Source organism: Phodopus roborovskii, unplaced genomic scaffold, assembly GCF_943737965.1.
Source record: "Phodopus roborovskii unplaced genomic scaffold, PHOROB, whole genome shotgun sequence".
NCBI lineage: Eukaryota > Metazoa > Chordata > Mammalia > Rodentia > Cricetidae > Phodopus > Phodopus roborovskii.
Window position 1 is genome coordinate 16,617,656 of NW_026126636.1, and position 17,207 is coordinate 16,634,862.

The 17,207-nt window shown below is 37.3% G+C and overlaps 2 protein-coding genes across 3 annotated transcripts in view; both read right to left on the reverse strand.

Moving 5' to 3' along the window:
* Window positions 1-17,207, reverse strand: part of LOC127238804 (zinc finger protein 345) — a 250,649-nt gene that overhangs the window by 213,040 nt on the left and 20,402 nt on the right. The window contains exon 1 of one of the 2 annotated variants that reach the window (XM_051207539.1): window positions 16,209-16,330. The exons of the other annotated variant lie outside the window; for it this stretch is intronic. The gene's annotated coding sequence lies outside the window, so the exon portion shown is untranslated. Of the gene's footprint in view, window positions 1-16,208; window positions 16,331-17,207 lie in introns of those variants that run through there. 2 annotated transcript variants of the gene reach the window in all.
* LOC127238815 (zinc finger protein 664-like) overlaps window positions 205-17,207 on the reverse strand; it is a 120,686-nt gene continuing 103,683 nt past the window's right edge. Inside the window, exons 2-4 of the mRNA XM_051207560.1 lie at window positions 8,904-9,043; window positions 2,962-3,088; window positions 205-1,503 (exon numbers count right to left, since the gene is read on the reverse strand). Of these exons, the coding sequence (XP_051063517.1) occupies window positions 248-1,503; window positions 2,962-3,088; window positions 8,904-8,933 (1,413 nt within the window). The 5' untranslated portion in view covers window positions 8,934-9,043 and the 3' untranslated portion in view covers window positions 205-247. The remainder of the gene's footprint in view (window positions 1,504-2,961; window positions 3,089-8,903; window positions 9,044-17,207) is intronic.

The window sequence follows — 17,207 nt, forward strand, 5'->3', positions numbered from 1 at the left end:
TCAACCCTGACACAAGTTTGATACTATTAACACTAAGATTTCAGACTACAATCACATACTTACAACACATTCTGAGAGATGAGTCAACACTAAAGGTTTTTTTTTCACATTTGCTGCATTATAAAGTCTCTCAAATATATATATATATATATATATATATATATATATATATATATATTCTCTGTTGCGTTCCAAGCTTCTCTTTTCATGTAAAGGATTTAGCACTCACCGTATTATGTAAGTTTTCTCACCTATGCGTTTTCATATGTCTTCTAAGATATGAGCCATCCATAAAGGATTTATCACATTCACTACATTTGTAAGTTTTCTCACCTCTGTGTATTCTCTGATGAATTGTAAAATATCCTTTCTGGGTAAAGGATTTACCACATTCATTACATTTGTAAGGTTTCACTCCTCTATGAATTCTCTGATGAATATTAAGATGACTTTTCTGAGTATAGCATTTGTCACAATCACTACATTTGTAAGGCTTCTCTCCTGTATGACTACTTTGATGATGTCTAAGATGGTCTTTCCTGGAAAAGGACTTGTCACATTCACTACATTTGTAAGGTTTCTCTCCTGTATGGATTCTCTGATGAATTTTTAGACTGCCTTTTGAGGAAAAGGATTTTTCACATGCACTACATTTGTAAGGTTTCTCTTCTGTGTGGATTCTCTGATGTGTTTTGTCATCAGAATTTGTAGTAAAAGATTTGTCCCATTCAGTGCAAGGTTTCTCTCCTGTATGCATTCTATGATGTCTTCTCAGAGACAAGGAACCATAGGATTTGTCACATTCACTACTTTTGTAAGGTTTCTGTCCAGTGTGGATTCTGTAATGTCTTTCCAAGTTTGATGTATGAGAAAAGCACTTATTATATTCTGTACAATCACAGAGTTTTTCTCTTCCATGGATTTTGTAATGTTCTTTAAGTTGAAAAAAGTGAAGAAATGATTTACTACATTTTGTACATTTATAGGGTTTCTCTAGTCTAGTATAGGTTCTCTGATGCCCAATGAAGCTTGAGTAAGTCTTGAAGCATTTTCTACCTTTCCAGCACTGGTGTGGTCTCTTCCCATGGTCTGTTTCTTTCAGTGAGATTTCTGTTTTAGAGTCAAAAGCTTTATCATACTCAGTACTTTTGTGTTCTTCCATATGTCTATGAACTCTTTGATTTTGACTAATGATGGAACACAAATTTAAGCAGGTTATTCTCTCTTCATATTTGCATGGTTCTTCTCCAGCATTCCTAGTTTTTGGTCTGTTGAGATTTAAGGTGGCAAAACAGGCATCCCTGTGGTTTCCAAATCTGTACTTGTTGTAATTATCTGCAGTGTCACATGTGTCATAAGGTGTACATTGCCAGGATTCACGAATCACATTGGCAAGCTCATTACATTTATAAATCTTTTCTTGGATATTTTGATGATCATGGATAAAGTGCTTTGTGTCTTGATGGAATTGCTTCTCACATTTACCACTATTGCAATGGTTCTCTGAAAAATTAGTAAAATTGTGAATAATAGCAATGAATGCATGAGTAACAGATTCAACAACTGATGTTTTCCTAGGTTTTCTATGACATATAAACTAGTAACTTTCAGGGACAGCACTATTAACAGAGGAAATTTTCCGTTTTACAATCACTGGCAATCTGACCTACATCAAACCACTGGGACTAAAATAACATACACATACTTTTCTTACATTATGTTTTCCCACATTTTGACATCCTGACTGCAGTTTTCCTTCCCTCCACTCTTCCTGTTCCATCTCCCTGCCTCCACATTCTTCCCCATCAACTCCTCAGTTGTATTCTAAAAGAGGCAGGCCTCACATGGGTGTCAACAAAGCATCTCAAATTATGTTTAGGTATATCTAATCCCCTTCATTTCTATTAACGCTGTGTGAAGGAACCAACTCTGAGAAATAATTTCCCAATAGCAAGCCAAAGCATTAGGGAAGGACTTGATCCCAATGCCAGGAGACACACAAATAGACCAAACTAAACAACTGTCTTACAGATGTAGAGGACATAGGTCAGTCCTGTGTAGAGACTTCTCATTCTTATACAGAAACTGTACCATGTAGCTGGTCAGACACATAGTTATTTGGGAAGGAAAAAACTTGAGAAAGAAGCTCTATGAAGGATTACATGAAGCATGTTTCCCTGCTTTTGCGTGTCAGAGAGTCACATTACTTGAAACACATAACCCAGATTGGCATGGAACTCACCATGGACTCTCAATTATCCTGCAAAGTAAAAATAATAAAATCATGCTGTGCCTGTACTGAACGTAGCAATCATATCCCAAAATAAATAAATAAGCACAACAGCATTCTCGGGACACACAGCACATTCTATAAAATCTTTTGCATTGTTTATAATTACAAACAGGTGATTATGGGAGTTAAATCCAGTAACAAAATAAAATTATTCTAATTCCATGCAGAGAAAATTCAATATTCTTTGATCTTTGAAATATCCTTTGACTAATACATAGGAAGGCTAAAGAGATCACAGAGAATATAGCATTAGTTTCTATTCTATAGAACAGGGAAAATGAGCTGGGTTCGGTGGCCCATGCCTTTAATCCCAGCACTTGGGAGGCAGAGGCAGGCAGATCTCTGTGAGTTCGAGGCCAGCCTGGTCTACAGAGTGAGTTCCAGAACAGCCTCCAAAGCTACACAGAGAAACCCTGTCTGGAAAAAAAAAAAAAAACAAAAAACAAAAAACAAAAAACAAAAAAAAACAAAAACAAACAAACAAAAAAAAACAAACAAAAAAAAAAAACGAAAAAAAGAAAACATAAATGAAGCACCATTAAAAGGTTATATTGGTAACCACAATTTCTCTCATTTCTGGCATTTTCTAGTTTCACATAGTTTATAGATACACAAAGTAGGGAAATCAAAAGGATGAATCAGGAATTCCATGAGAAGAGAATTCTTACCCACAAAAAGTACATTGTTGTAATTCTCCAACATCACATCCATGTACAAAGACCTCTGAGCACAGTTTAGACAGTCCCATTCCTCCTGTGAGAGGTCCACAGCCACATCCCTGAATGATAACAGACCCTGTAATGGAAAGTTACATATTTTCCATTCAGAGCTTCAAAAAATGATTACTTGGAAATCAAACAAACAAAGTAATGAATTAGAGAGATGTTTGTGATATTGATGAGGCACAGCAATTTTTAAAGGACAAGAGTTTCCTAGCAGTGCTGTATTGCTACTCTTTCAAAGACAATGTATAGTAAGACATAATGTAATGTTTACATCCATTGGGTCTCTCTCCTCCATGAATTTTCTGATGTTTTCTAAGACCCGAGTAGCAGATAAAAGATTTATCACAATCATTAATATGAATAATTAGTCTCCAGTTTGCTAATGTCTGAAAGTCCTTGAAAATGTAGTTTCATTCCCAGCACATTCATGGCACCACAAAACAGAATTTCATATCAGATCCATGATCCAATGCTACACGTCATGGGCAGGACTCATAAACAGAACACGTACTTTCCAGCAAATATATGGAAATACATTAAAAATTACCATTTAATTTTAATAAAGATACTTTCTAAGCTATTTAGAGTCTACTGTACTTTTAATCTCTGTAAAAACAGGATGATGTAATAGTCTTGCCATCAGAAAACTTTTGGAGAATACAACATGCACATTTGAGGTCTAAATTCAGGAATTTTCCTTTATGAAATGTGTGTTGGTATCAACCATAAAATTGCTGTTATGTTTCAGATGGTAAAGTTATAATGAGCAAAAGTGTGCTTTGAAGTTGTACACCTGTTGACCTTGCTTAAATATGGACCCTAGATCAGTGCTCTCTGAAACTGGGTGTAAGGAGTAAGGTTTTTTTCCTTTTGCCACTGGTCTTGTCCCACCACAGCTCCAGCCCCAAATAACGCACAGAGACTCTGTATTTGATATTATGCTGTTGGCCAGTTATTTGTTTCTATCAGCTAGCTCTGTCTTAAGTATTAACCCATTTCTATGTATTTCCATGTGGTCTTACCCAGAGCGGAGGAACGGCGGTTCTGTTCTCTCCAGACTCTCCATCTTGACTCCTCCTTACTACTTCCTCTTTCCTCCTTGTCTCCTAGTCCCTCCTATCTTCCTTTCCTATTGGCCAACAGTGCTTTATTCATTAACCAGTATGAGAAACATATATACATAATGGCATCTCCCATCATCTCCTCTTTTCTGTCTAAATAAAAAGAAATGTTTTAACCTTAACATAGCAAAATATATCACACAACAGTTATCAAATAAGAATCACAGTTAACACTATTTAGTCCATTAACATTTAGTAAGATTTAAGAAAATATTCCATCATCTATTCTATCTTTGTGAGTCTACAGTCCTATATGTAACTTATCTTTAACCCTAACTAATGAAAACTATAACCATAACTATCTGTCTTCAACTCCTTCAAAGACTACAGAAGGGTAGTATATAAACTCTAGAAATGACAGAAACATCATGCCTTGTCAGTCACCTGAAGTTCAGCCTCCTGGGTTATGTAGAAGGTATGGCAAAGGCAGACAAAGGAGTGTAGATCGACCAGAGACAAGCAAGGAAACCCTTTAACACCAGGAAACTCCTTGGGGGCCCTCTCAAAGGCCCCCATGTCACAGGTGTTTCAAACATTCCCAGTCACAGTGGAGACAATCTCCCACAGGACAATTAAAAATTCTGTGCCTATTATAAAAACTCATACCGCTCTGGATGACAAACTAGTGCGGGAAGTTGAATCAAACATGACAAAAGGAAATAAAAAAACTTATATTTTGGTAAACCTCTTTAAATAGTCAAAGGACTAGATTGAAGGTTAAGATGAATAATAGAATGTTTGACAGGTTACTTGACACAGGGGCGGATGTAACTATCATAACTAATAAATTTTGGCCTTGAAGATGGCCCCTGCATGAGGTAAATGTTCAATTCTTAGGGATTGGAACCCTGTCTTAAGTAAAACAGAGCACGAGATGTCTTGAATGTATAGGACCAGAAGGACAGAGAGGAAGGTTTACACCATATGTGGCTGATGTAGTGATAAATTTATGGGGTCGTGATTTATTAAAGCAATGGAATACACAGAGTAACATTCCTCCAGTATTAGATAGGAACCATAAACGACCTCATGATTGTGGAAAAAATATTATAAAGTACTATACAAGGCAGATACCAAATATCCAGCCTGTACAAAAACAAAATACAAGTGCTAAACAGAGGAACCAAAAGCCCTACCTTTAAAATGGCTAACAGAGGAACCTGTCTGGGTAGGACAATGGCCTATGACCTCTGAGAAGTTAGAAGCTTTAGAAAGCCTGGTTCAGAAACAGCTAAATGCTGGACATATCGAGGAGTCAACCAGCCCTTGGAATTCTCCTGTATTTGTTATCAAAAAGAAATCTGGTAAATGGAGAATGCTTACAGACCTGAGAGCCATCAATAAAGTTATCCAGCCAATGGGCTCTCTACAGCCTGGAATGCCCTTGACTTCTTTGATACCCAAAGAATGGCCTATTATAGTTATTAATTTAAAGGATTGCTTCTTCACTATACCTTTACAAGAACAAGATAAAGATAAATTTGCCTTCATGGTACCTAATTACAATAATTCTCAACCGGTGAAGAGATATCAATGGAAGGTTTTGCCACAGAGAATGCTAATAGCCCCATCCTGTGCCAGTATTTTGTACAAAAACCGCTAGAAATAATTTGTAAACAGTTTCTACAATCCATAATCTGTTATTACATGGATGATATATTGTTAGCTGACTCTAAAGGAGAAATATTAGAAAAAATGTTTGAGAAAGTAAAGGAAGTTTTAACTCACTGGGGATTACAAGTTGCACCTGAAAAAATACAAAAAGGAGAGTCTATCAACTACTTAGGATATAAAATAGGTCTACAGAAAATTAGATCACAAAAAGTACAGATCAGGAGAGATCGCTACCAGACTCTTAATGATCTTTCAAAAATCACTACGAGAGATTATTGGAGTATAAGGTCATGATTTAAAAAACTTGAAAATGGCCCTAAAGGAGACAAGGACTTGAATAGTCCATGAATACTATCAGCTGAAGCTTAAAAGGAATTACAATGGGTAGAAAAGAGGATACTAGAAGCACATGTGGACCGTGTGGATCCAAACCTAGACTGTATTCTGGTTATATTACCATCTAGAGAATATCCTTCAGGGATTTTGATGCAGAGAGAAGATATCATATTACAATGGATATTCCTAGCACATAGACAGAATAAAAAACTAAAAACATATATACACGTGGGCGCCATATGTAAGGAGTAAGGTTTTTCTTCCCGCCAGTGGTCTTGTCCCACCGCAGCTCCAGCCCCAAATAATGCACAGAGGCTCTGTATTTGATATTATGCTGTTGGCCAGTTAATTGTTTCTTATCAGCTAGCTCTGTCTTAAGTATTAACCCATTTCTATGTATTTCCATATGGTCTTACCCAGAGTGGAGGAACGGCGGTTCTGTTCTCTCCAGACTCTCCATCTTGACTCCTCTTACTAATTCCTCTTTCCTCCTTGTCTAGTCCCTCATATCTTCCTTTCCTATTAGCCAACAGTGCTTCATTCATTAACCAGTATAAGAAACATATATACATAATGGTGTAACGAGTAGGGTTTTTCCTCCAGCCGCCAGTCTTGTCCCGCCACCGCGCCTGCCCCAATTAATGCACACTGAGACTCTGTATTTGATATAATCTGTTGGCCCATTACTAGTTTCTTATTGGCTAGCTCTGTCTTAATTATTAACCCATTTTTGCTGATCTATGTATTTCTCTTACTGGGGAGCCGGCCAGCATACTGCTTTCTCCAGACTCTCCACCTTGACTCCTTCTTACTACTTCCTCTTTCCTCCTTGTCTCCTAGTCCCGCCTATATTGCTTTCCTATTGGCCAACAGTGCTTTATTCATTAAACCAGTATGAGAAACATATACAGAATGACATCTCCCATCATAATGGCATCTCCCATCAGCTGGGTTCACATGACTCTATTCCAAAATGCTCAGTTCAGATAATGAGGCCTAGGTACAATGCTGCACCCTGATGGAATACAGAGTTCATGAAAAATTCAATTGAGGTTTTTCTTCAGACTCGGGATTATGAAATCATTGCATATATCCAATGCTCCAAATGTCACGTAAAAATCAAATATTTTGTGAGGCTATGTTAGGAGGAATATTTGCAACCGTGAAGTAAATAGAAAAGCAGAAATAGACAACATTAATGTTACTTGAATTTTTCTAAAAGTTGACACAAACCATCCTAAAAAACAACAATTTCATGACCTCTACTGTAGAATATTATGAAATATACATGTAAATACAAAGCATATATGACAGTGCATTCAGATGAAGAAATGTTTTCTCGTATCAAAACAAATGTATTCAATAGAATGAGAAATATTCTAACTGTTCATTAATTTTGAACATATTAGTGCTTTTTGTGAATGACAAAAATAAAACTTAAACCTCTTAATTTCAACTTTATTTTTCTCATCCTTATTTGAGTTAATTCATCTCACAGGATTTTAGCATAGACATGTATTACTTGTGATTACTTCTTTATTTTTCAAAACTAGAATGCACAGTGTTGTATAATGTCACAAGTGTGCACCAGTCTGATAACATGACTCAGCAGTAAAAGGCACTTTCTGTTCTTCTAGAGAAACCTATTTTTATTCTCTCTAAACACATGGAAATTAACTACAACATCTGACTGCAGTGCATTGTGTTTGGTGCTGACCTCAGGGATCCAGGGGTATAAGGTATCATTCAGTGTACATAAAAATGAGCAGATAAACCCTCATGTACTTAAATAAAATATCATTGTAAAGAAAGAAATAGAAACATTGTCACAACTTCAGAATTTCAGAACTCTTCAGCAATTGGAAAACATAAGCTAGAAAGGGCCTTCTGTCTCAAGAAGTAAAGAGTAATGTGATTTAGAGGGACATTTGTTTATGCTTGAAAATTGATGACTTATGTGTAGAACCAAGACACTACTTTCTAGAAAATTCTTACTAATATATTCCACATATTGCCATACAAATGTGGAGACAGCACTGCTTGGTCCCTTCTGCTAATGAAAGAAAAGATGAAGAAAAAATAAGAATTTTCTAAAGAGAGTTACACAATAGAAATCTCTCCTGAGACTCATACATTTCCAGTGTCACCACATGCCTCATCACTGTGTGACATAATATGACAAAAAGAGAAAACCAAAATACTGTAAACATCATTTCTTCACAGACACAACAACTTTCTAGTATGATAAGCCACATATTCCTTCCATCATCTGGGCTCTCTTAGGTGCTAAAATATTTACGATTAGGGTTCAGGATAGTGAGTCTTTTCTAATTCTACTCTTCTATAAAGTGCTCCATGACATGACTGAAAAGGTCCATGTAATAGTTATGTCCATGTTCTCAAGCCTGTTTCTGGAAAACTGTCCATTCCCCAAATGGAACTATTTGGCACATGAGACAATCCTTCCTCACTATTCAAACAGAATACAACTCCATTCTATGGAAAAATGGCCATCAATATATTTCTTGAGTGTCATATACAATAGCTTGTGTTTTAGAACTTTATACATCAAGTCTAAAGTCCATGGAATTTCATACCCTCACAGTATAAAATCAAGGAAAATATAATGGGACCAGTCCCTGCTACATAGTTGAAAGATTTAAAGACATAATCTTGAATATAAGAAAAGAAAAAGCAGATAAATAAGGCAAAAATAAACATTTTCAACAACATTGACAGTGGTAGAGAATCAAAAAATCTAAATTATTTCAATAATAAGAACAATTTTCAGAGAAATGTGGATATCACACTGACCTGGAGAGCATTTATCACAAAAGCATTCATTGTTCTCTTTGCTCTTCTCTGAGTTTCTCACACAGGAAAAAATAAATAAATAAAAATAAAAACCTGGAATTCTTGTTGAAATTTCACATCTAGTTGTCAAAAACAGAAATCTGAAAAGAAAAGAAAACAACTCTGTTTTGGTCAATGCCATACCATACAAAAAGATCCCACAAAGCCAAAACGATATCAGAAATCTTGTCAACATTCTGACCACAAGAGAACATGAAAGGAAACATTTTGAGTGGTAAGAGAACATGACTATGAACCTTATCATTGTACCCAGAAACATAGGCTCTTAAAAATCATGCAGAAGCAAGGGTACATGAAGAAGGGTAGAAAATGACATATCATCCACTCAAGGCACACTGCAGATCATGATCAGAGGAAAAATTGACATAGAAATATCAGAGATAAAATAACAATGGCAATCCAGGAAATAAGGCACTTTACAAAATGAATAGTTAAGTAGGGCAGCTTGGAAGTACAGTTTTATTTTCAACACACAAAACAGCAAACTACCATTTCTAACTAGAAGGAAGAAAATTACTACACCTCATATTACCCACAAAAAGATAGGAAACAAATCATGAATAAAAGCCCTATGATATGAAAATACCAGTAGAAAGGGATGTCATAAGAGAAACTTCAAGACATTTTATAACTCCCGGATGGACAATAAACTGGGGAAAACACTTTGTTCAGTAATTCTTTGGAAAATATACTCCCTGATTCAATAAAACATGCAGTGGTATTTTATGTGACTAATATCTAAAAATCTCACAGAGGATACCTGAGTTTCACATGGAAAGGCCACTCCTGATCAGGCCATTGGTAAAACAGAATATACAAAAATTTAAAAATTCCTTAAAAAAAAAGAAAAATAATGTTTGCATTCACTAAATCAGGAGTAAGTCAAACATCATTTTACCCAGTGCCACTTTTCCCCCAGCATGCATAGGTACTATCAGGAAAAAACACAACCCAGTAAAGAACAGAGGAATGCAAGCAAGCAGCTTTTGGTTTACTGTCACGATTTTGCTATGATTTCCTGCTTAGAGAAGCTATTAGCATCAATTGCTTACACAAGACACAGAACCTGGTGCCCTGTCCTCAGTGGCAGCACAGGCCTTCAGGAAAGTTTGCTTTTCCCTGAGGATGAGCAAATGGGATGATTGCCTTTGTCATTATCTTCTCAGGGAAACAGAAGCAGTAAATTTATGAGCTAGATCTTGGGTTAATAAACTGTGTTGAACATAAGTGCAAGAAATTTTAGAATCTTTTAGTGCAGGGTTAAATTAGGTTATTGCGTCTATCTGACAGTAAGGTAAAACTAGATCATGCTTATTCTTTCCACCCATCTGGGCAGGTATAAATCAACAGCTTTGGGTGTTTAGTAATTCTATGTTCTTTGATATCTGAGGATGTCTTAGATGGAATGTTTTTGCCTGTGCACTAAATACTGACCAAATGAATTTATAGGGATAATTGCAAGAAGACAGATTTCTGTAATTACATAGGAGATGGGAAGTAGGGACCTCATAGCGGGGTGCAGGTCTCACACATAGCTAAGGGGTGTAATCTGTAAATTAAGACCTGGGAATGGAAAACAAGCTTCACCTATAGCTAAGTAATATAATCAGTAAACTCCAAATGCGTGACAGAGATTGTGAATAGTAAATGATCAGATAGTGCTGAACTGTGAGGAGCAAATCCCAAATTTGTTACAGAGAGGAATAAGATACAGGAAGAATCTACAGCAAGATTTTTTTCGAGACAGGGTATCTCTGTATTGTTTTGGAACCTGTCCTGGAACTAGCTCTGTAGACCAGGCTGGCTTCGAACTCACAGAGATCTGCCTTCTTCTGCCTCCCAAGGGCGGGGACTAAAGGCCATCAATGCCCAGCTGAAACAGCCACTTTTATTGGTAAGACTATAAGGCCAAAGATGACCTTCATATTGGTGTATTTCCATCACCCAGAACCACTAGCTCTGGTGGGTCATTTCAAGAAATGAAGGCAGTATAATTTCTGTGTGATCTCTTAGCTTGTAACAGAATTTCTTTGGACCCTTGAAGATTATTAAACTCTTTCTTTATTGGCTTCTCACTGATATCTTCACTTGTCTGTCTTCACAGTATTACTCAGCTGTTTTCATTGTAATAAATTTAACACATTGTCAAAACTTGTTTTGATCCTGGGAAGAAAGTTCATCTCTGTGCTTTCTCAAAATTTCACATCAATTCAGGATTACTGTTTCTGTTTTGCAGGATTTCCCCATCTTGACGGAAATTGTTATGCATCCTTACAGTGTAGAAATCTCCCTGTCAGTTATGTTTCCACATCTGACTGTGAACAAGAAAGCTGTGTCAGTGTTCACAAACCATGTGTATATTCTTACGTGTTCTATCTGCTGTTGCTTTTCACATTTATGTGGGTCAGTGAATAATTCATTGTTTCAAGAATCCAAAACTTCAGGGCTGGAGAGATGACTCAGAGGTTAAAAGCATTGGCTGCACTTCCAGAGGTCCTGAGTTCAATTCCCAGCAACCACATGATGACCCACAACCATCTATAATGAGATCTGGTGCCCTCTTCTGATGTGCAGGTGTGCATGCCAGCAGAATACGGAATACACATGATACATCTTTTTTATAAAAAAAAATCAAAACTTCAAGTAATAAGTCGATTCTTTTGTGAAATTTTTGCTCATTTGGTTGTTAAAGAATCATCACACTGACTTGAATGGTGGCTGCAGTACATTGGATTCTGACTGACACTGTCTCTAACTTCTTTTTGTTGCATTTTCTGCATAATCCGCTTGTTGAAATCTTGAGTATGGACAGTGACCAGGCAGAGATGGGATCTCTTCTTCATTACTTCTGGAGTTTATAATTTGAAATGTGTACTTACTGCTTTTCAGCATGCTTCATTCAAAATACTTGCTTGCTTATTTAAATGATTTTTATTTCTTTGCTTTTTTTCTTTATTTTATGATACATTCTGGAATCAATTTCCCATAATAGGAAAAGCTGTGCTGTAGGCTGTTTCTTCAAACGTTGGAATTTAACATTTTCCACGCATATTTTTATTGCATTAATTTTTTTTTCAGTGCCAGCCTTCCAACTGGTACACGAATGTTTATGATCCATTGTATATATAGAATCAGAACCAGTATTATATTTTCTGTCCCAGTAGATACTTTCACCATTACCACTGGCTGATGAGGCTGACTAATATGCAACACCTGTGTGGGTGGGTGGGAGTGTTATCTTGGTGATATTCACAAGGTCAATGATACTGTTCTGGTTCATTGGTCTCTATCTCAACTCTTCTGGTATTTTCATGTTCTCTTGCTCTGCTGGCTCTGCAATCTGGAATAACCGCTGGGAAACTCAAGCTATCCCCTGGGATTGTTCTGTATTCTCTGTGCACCCTCAGTTTTCTCCTGACTATTTTTTGTGATTTGTATTCAGCTTATTTTTTTCCTTCGATGTTGCTTACATTCTTTCTCCCATATTGTGCCATACTTGCTGGGCTTTGATCCACATCTCTGGATTTCATCTTTATGGCTGTGTGCTCATTTTTTCACTCAATCTCTGTATGTGACTAGTTATGAACCCCTGAAATAGCCATTGCACATTGCATACTAAGTGTCTTTAACAGAGAGCTGTAGAGATGGCTCAGTTTAAGAGCACTGGCTGCTCTTCCAGAGGACCAGAGTTCAATTCCCAGCAACCACATGGTGGCTCACAATGATCTGTAGTGAAATCTGGTGCCCTCTTCTGGCCTGCAGGTATACATGCAAACAGGACACTGCATACATAATAAATCTTGAAAAAAAAAAAAAAAGCTTTCATGGACAGAAGCTGCTCCAGTTTATGGTGTGGGAAAAAAAAAAAAAAAAAAGCCAGCGAAAGGCAGTTTGAGCATTTAACAAGCAGCATATCATGAATATATTAATTATTCTCTATGTCAGGTCACCCTCCAACTCATAGATTCTTGGCCAGATTTCCAATATATTGCAAATGTGCCTTTCTCTAAAACTGCCCAAAAATTTAAAAAGAATGTATTTCATTACACAGAAATCTATCCTTCCGCTATGACACTGTTTTAGGAAAGCAAGAGAAGCACTAACCAAGCAGTAACACAGCTTTAGTGTCTAGTGCTGACACACACAGGATCACCTGATGTACATCTAAACTCTGAGCCTGAGTTAAGTTAAACTGAATGTTTTATATCCATCTAGTTCTCTGTTTGCCTCCCAAACTTCTACACACGGCAATATCACAGAGACACAGATTCTGACTGGCTCTATTATGTTTGTTCACTAGAGTTTGCTAAATTTTCTCATATGCAGAAACCTCTCTGCAAGGAACAAAATACAGCAGAACTCGTACTTCTGTTGGTCAATGAGAGGATATTCATTACAGAGAAGACTTAATTGGACACCACAAGGGTAATGACCAGCTAGTTTCTGATCTTTCCTTGTCACTCTCAAGATCCTGTGCTCCTTCAGTGTCAAGACATACTTTACCTGGCAGGTAGGTAGTATGTATGACACAGAGGTTCCACATCCAGGTGAGGTCATTGATACCTCTCCTCCCCCACAAATACACACAGTACGTTTTGGCACTTTGAACACTATCAACAAAGAGTATAAAATATGTCTTAGACACTATCCTGCTGTTACTAGTGGTCTGTTGTCTTCTCACCATTACCAAGTTGAATGAAAATCACCAACTGATGCAGAACGTGGGTTTTATAGCTTATTTCAAAAATAATCAGATCTGAACTTTCTTGTGGAATATTTATAATTATTGACACTCAGTTTTATGTTACTAACAATTTGGATTATGTTACTATCTTACCTCCACTTATGCCTGTGAATAGATACTTTTTTTTTTTTTCCTTTTTTTAGTAACAATAGACACACTGTGTTGAGTAAGTCTGGAAAGAGTTGATACCCCTATCTCTATTCTGAGTTCACTGGATTGTTTACATTTTTCCACATTTAGTGCAATGTTGGATTTACAAATGTGGCATTAATAGTACATTATGCTAAGGTATGTTCTTCCTATTCATATCTTTGATAATAAATGAATGTAAAAATTTCCAACATCGCTATTATGAATATATCAACACAATCATATTCCTTCCCTCAGAATCTATAAATAGCTGTCTTACACTGATATGTCTATACTTGTTGAAACCGACTTGTATATCTCAGTTTTGGTGGGAAATATATATGGATATCACATTTGTGGTTTCTGCAACCTTTGATTGAATTTCTCCTATTTGCAGTAGTTTCCATTCCCTCCAGGAGTTAGAATAAAGCCTTAATGTGCCATTTTCTCAACTTCATTTTTGGCCACTTCATTAACATGAATTTTTTTATTGTTAGTTTCTTATTTTTTTAAGTCGAGGGTTCAGCTTATACCTGTTGCTCATCTAATAACAGTTAAATATAACTTGGTATGAGGAATGGTGAGATTAAAGAGTTGCCAGCAGACAATGCCCCTCTAGATTTGCCTTTTATTTCATGTGTATGGGTACATGGGCAGCATATATGCTTGTGCAGTATGAATCACCGTACCTTGATATTTGTGTGGAGGGACACACAGTCAATTATGCAGAAGGTAAGACCTTATTAACATATTTGCTTGAGTTTTATGTCTGGTATATCTACAATACTATCATTGTTAAAAGTATTTAACAAAGTTGAAGTTGAATGATGTTGAGGGGCTTGTGGAGTGGAATTTATAAAATAAAACACCACACAAAGACAGTGCAATGTGTTCAGTATTTGCTCATGGGTAACCGTGTTCTCGTTTTCATTAGTACATGACTGAATCACAAGGTCTAAGCACTATTCAGAGGCACACATAGACACAGCCCAGCGTGGAATGTCTCTCATTGACAGTTTAGTATATATATTTTCATCTGTCCCTTTGCAGACTACATTCTCTCTTTCCCTGAATGTAGCAATAAAGCAGCTTCTTCCCTAAGCATATACATTCTTCCTGTGCTGAGTTCCTTTGACACGTGCAAGTAATACTATGGCAGTAATCCAAGAACAGTCAACAAAAACAATCTTCTCTAATGTAGCTGACTCTGTTTCTTTAATATCAGACTTACATTGTGCATGAAATTTGGAGGAAAAACAAGTGGTGTCAGCACATGTTGGATGAGAATTGTTTTCCTAGGGTGATGCAAATGCATCTATTCAACTGAAAGCTGACAACAGAAATTATTATGGATAACACTTATGTCAAACTTGTTGATCCAATGAGCTTCATTGGGATTACATCCAGGTAATGTGAATTTCTCAAGTTCCTCATATATAGAAAAATTCTCTCAGATTTTCTGGCAGCTGATGACCAAGCTGCTCTGTGTAGCAAGGTAAGGCTTAACAATGTCTTTTATGACTGCCTGTATAAGACTGGTGAACTATGTCCCCAAAAACATCATAGAGGAGCCTAGAGTAACTAAGTGTGCATTTGTCATTTTAATTGATACAGAGGCCATTTGTATTACACTTCCTACACAAAGTTATTCTTGACATATCTCCAATGATGTTGGTAGCCAATTGTAGCTAGTGAGTTTAACAACAGCAAGAACATAGCTACCATGTCATTCCAATTCATATTTAATAGTTAATATAATTCCTTCCTTTTCTAGGGAGACTAGGTTCCTTACTGAATAACTGACAGGCTTCACGCTATAGGAAATTTGGAGCTTCTACAGGGTATGAGAGTCCAGGGAAATGATATGCAAGTTGTAATGTTCTAAGCATATGAAAGCTCAAATATGTTATACAATTCCAATAATCTAATATAGGTATGATGATATGAAAGCTTGAGTAAACTGTGAGGGTCTGAGATGATGATTTAAGGTATATAAATGCAACTTTTAAAAAACAAGTGAAAATGATTTCAGGTACACAAAAAAAAAAAATTCAGACTTCTATACCTCTCTTTATGCCATTGTTATATTGATTTCAAATTTCAGAGTTTTGACATTAATCAATGGAATTAACATTTCTCCCCTAAAATTCGTAACTTTACCATCTTACAAGGATATTTTGGCAAACAGAAAATCAATGAAAAAAAAAAGCAGGATTTGTCCAGGTCACATTATTAGAAATTTATCGACAAAGGAAGAAGACACCCACAGCAATGGCTCACAGCCAGCTTCCTTATGGATAGCAGAGAAACTGCTCGCACCCCGGGTCTTGGGTCTCCTCCTTCCTGGGTCCCAGCCATGCAGCTCCTCTCACCTGGGAGGTTCCAGGGCCGCCGGGCTGCGGTTCCCGCCACTGCGCTGCTGACTGTGACTTTCCCAGGCTGCACGCGCGGAGACTGCGGCTCCGGAGTTTTCAGGTCCCCGAGGACCCGGCCAGGTCTTCCTTACCCTGATCAGGACCATGCAGCTCCCGGAGACCAACAAGGAATGGCGGACCTTCCGGTTCCTTCAGTCCGGTTCTTTGCAACGGATCCTCCTCGTCCCGCCCACTACACCGCGCTTCCTATTTTGTGTTTTCCAGTACACCATCCGATCGCGGGCTTTTTTTATTAGTTTCCCAATTCTCCTCGACTCCATAAATTCTTTCCCAATAAACTCCTCTGATCACGCTACGTCCCTGCCCTTTCCAGAACCGGTCCCTCCCACTCTGTCTCCCTCTGCCGCTGTCAGGCTGCCCTGAACCCGCTCTGCGCAGACTCCCCACACGCTTGCTGCCAGCCTAGAGCAGAACTGCATCCAGGATCTGACCCCACAGTGAGCTCTGAACCCTTAAGACACAAGTTATCCCGCCTAACTTCTCATCTTGGGACACCTGCCTCCTGGGATAAAAGCACTCAGCAAAAGTAAACTAACTTACTAAAATCTAATGCTCAGGTCCCATTCCCAACACAAACTAAAACTAGATAAAAGAGGTTTTGGATCATATCACAAACCGTATCTGTAACCCCTAAGGAGAGCAATTTAAATGACATCCAATATACAGAATTCAAAAAGCTGAGTCATGTTCAAGGAGGTAACAGCATGTAAAATACATAAATCAACTCAAATAGGATTGGAACACACAATGATTCATGGGTAAGAAAACACTAACAAATGCCTGAAGGAGATGAGAACGATGTAGGACACGAAAAATGAATTCCTGTGAAACATTTTAGTTTGCAGAGTAAGGATATGGGAAAGGGGCAAGAAAATACTTCTTGCAAGAGGAATATAGAAAATCATAAAGAATGGAATTGACATGGGAGGAAAGAAC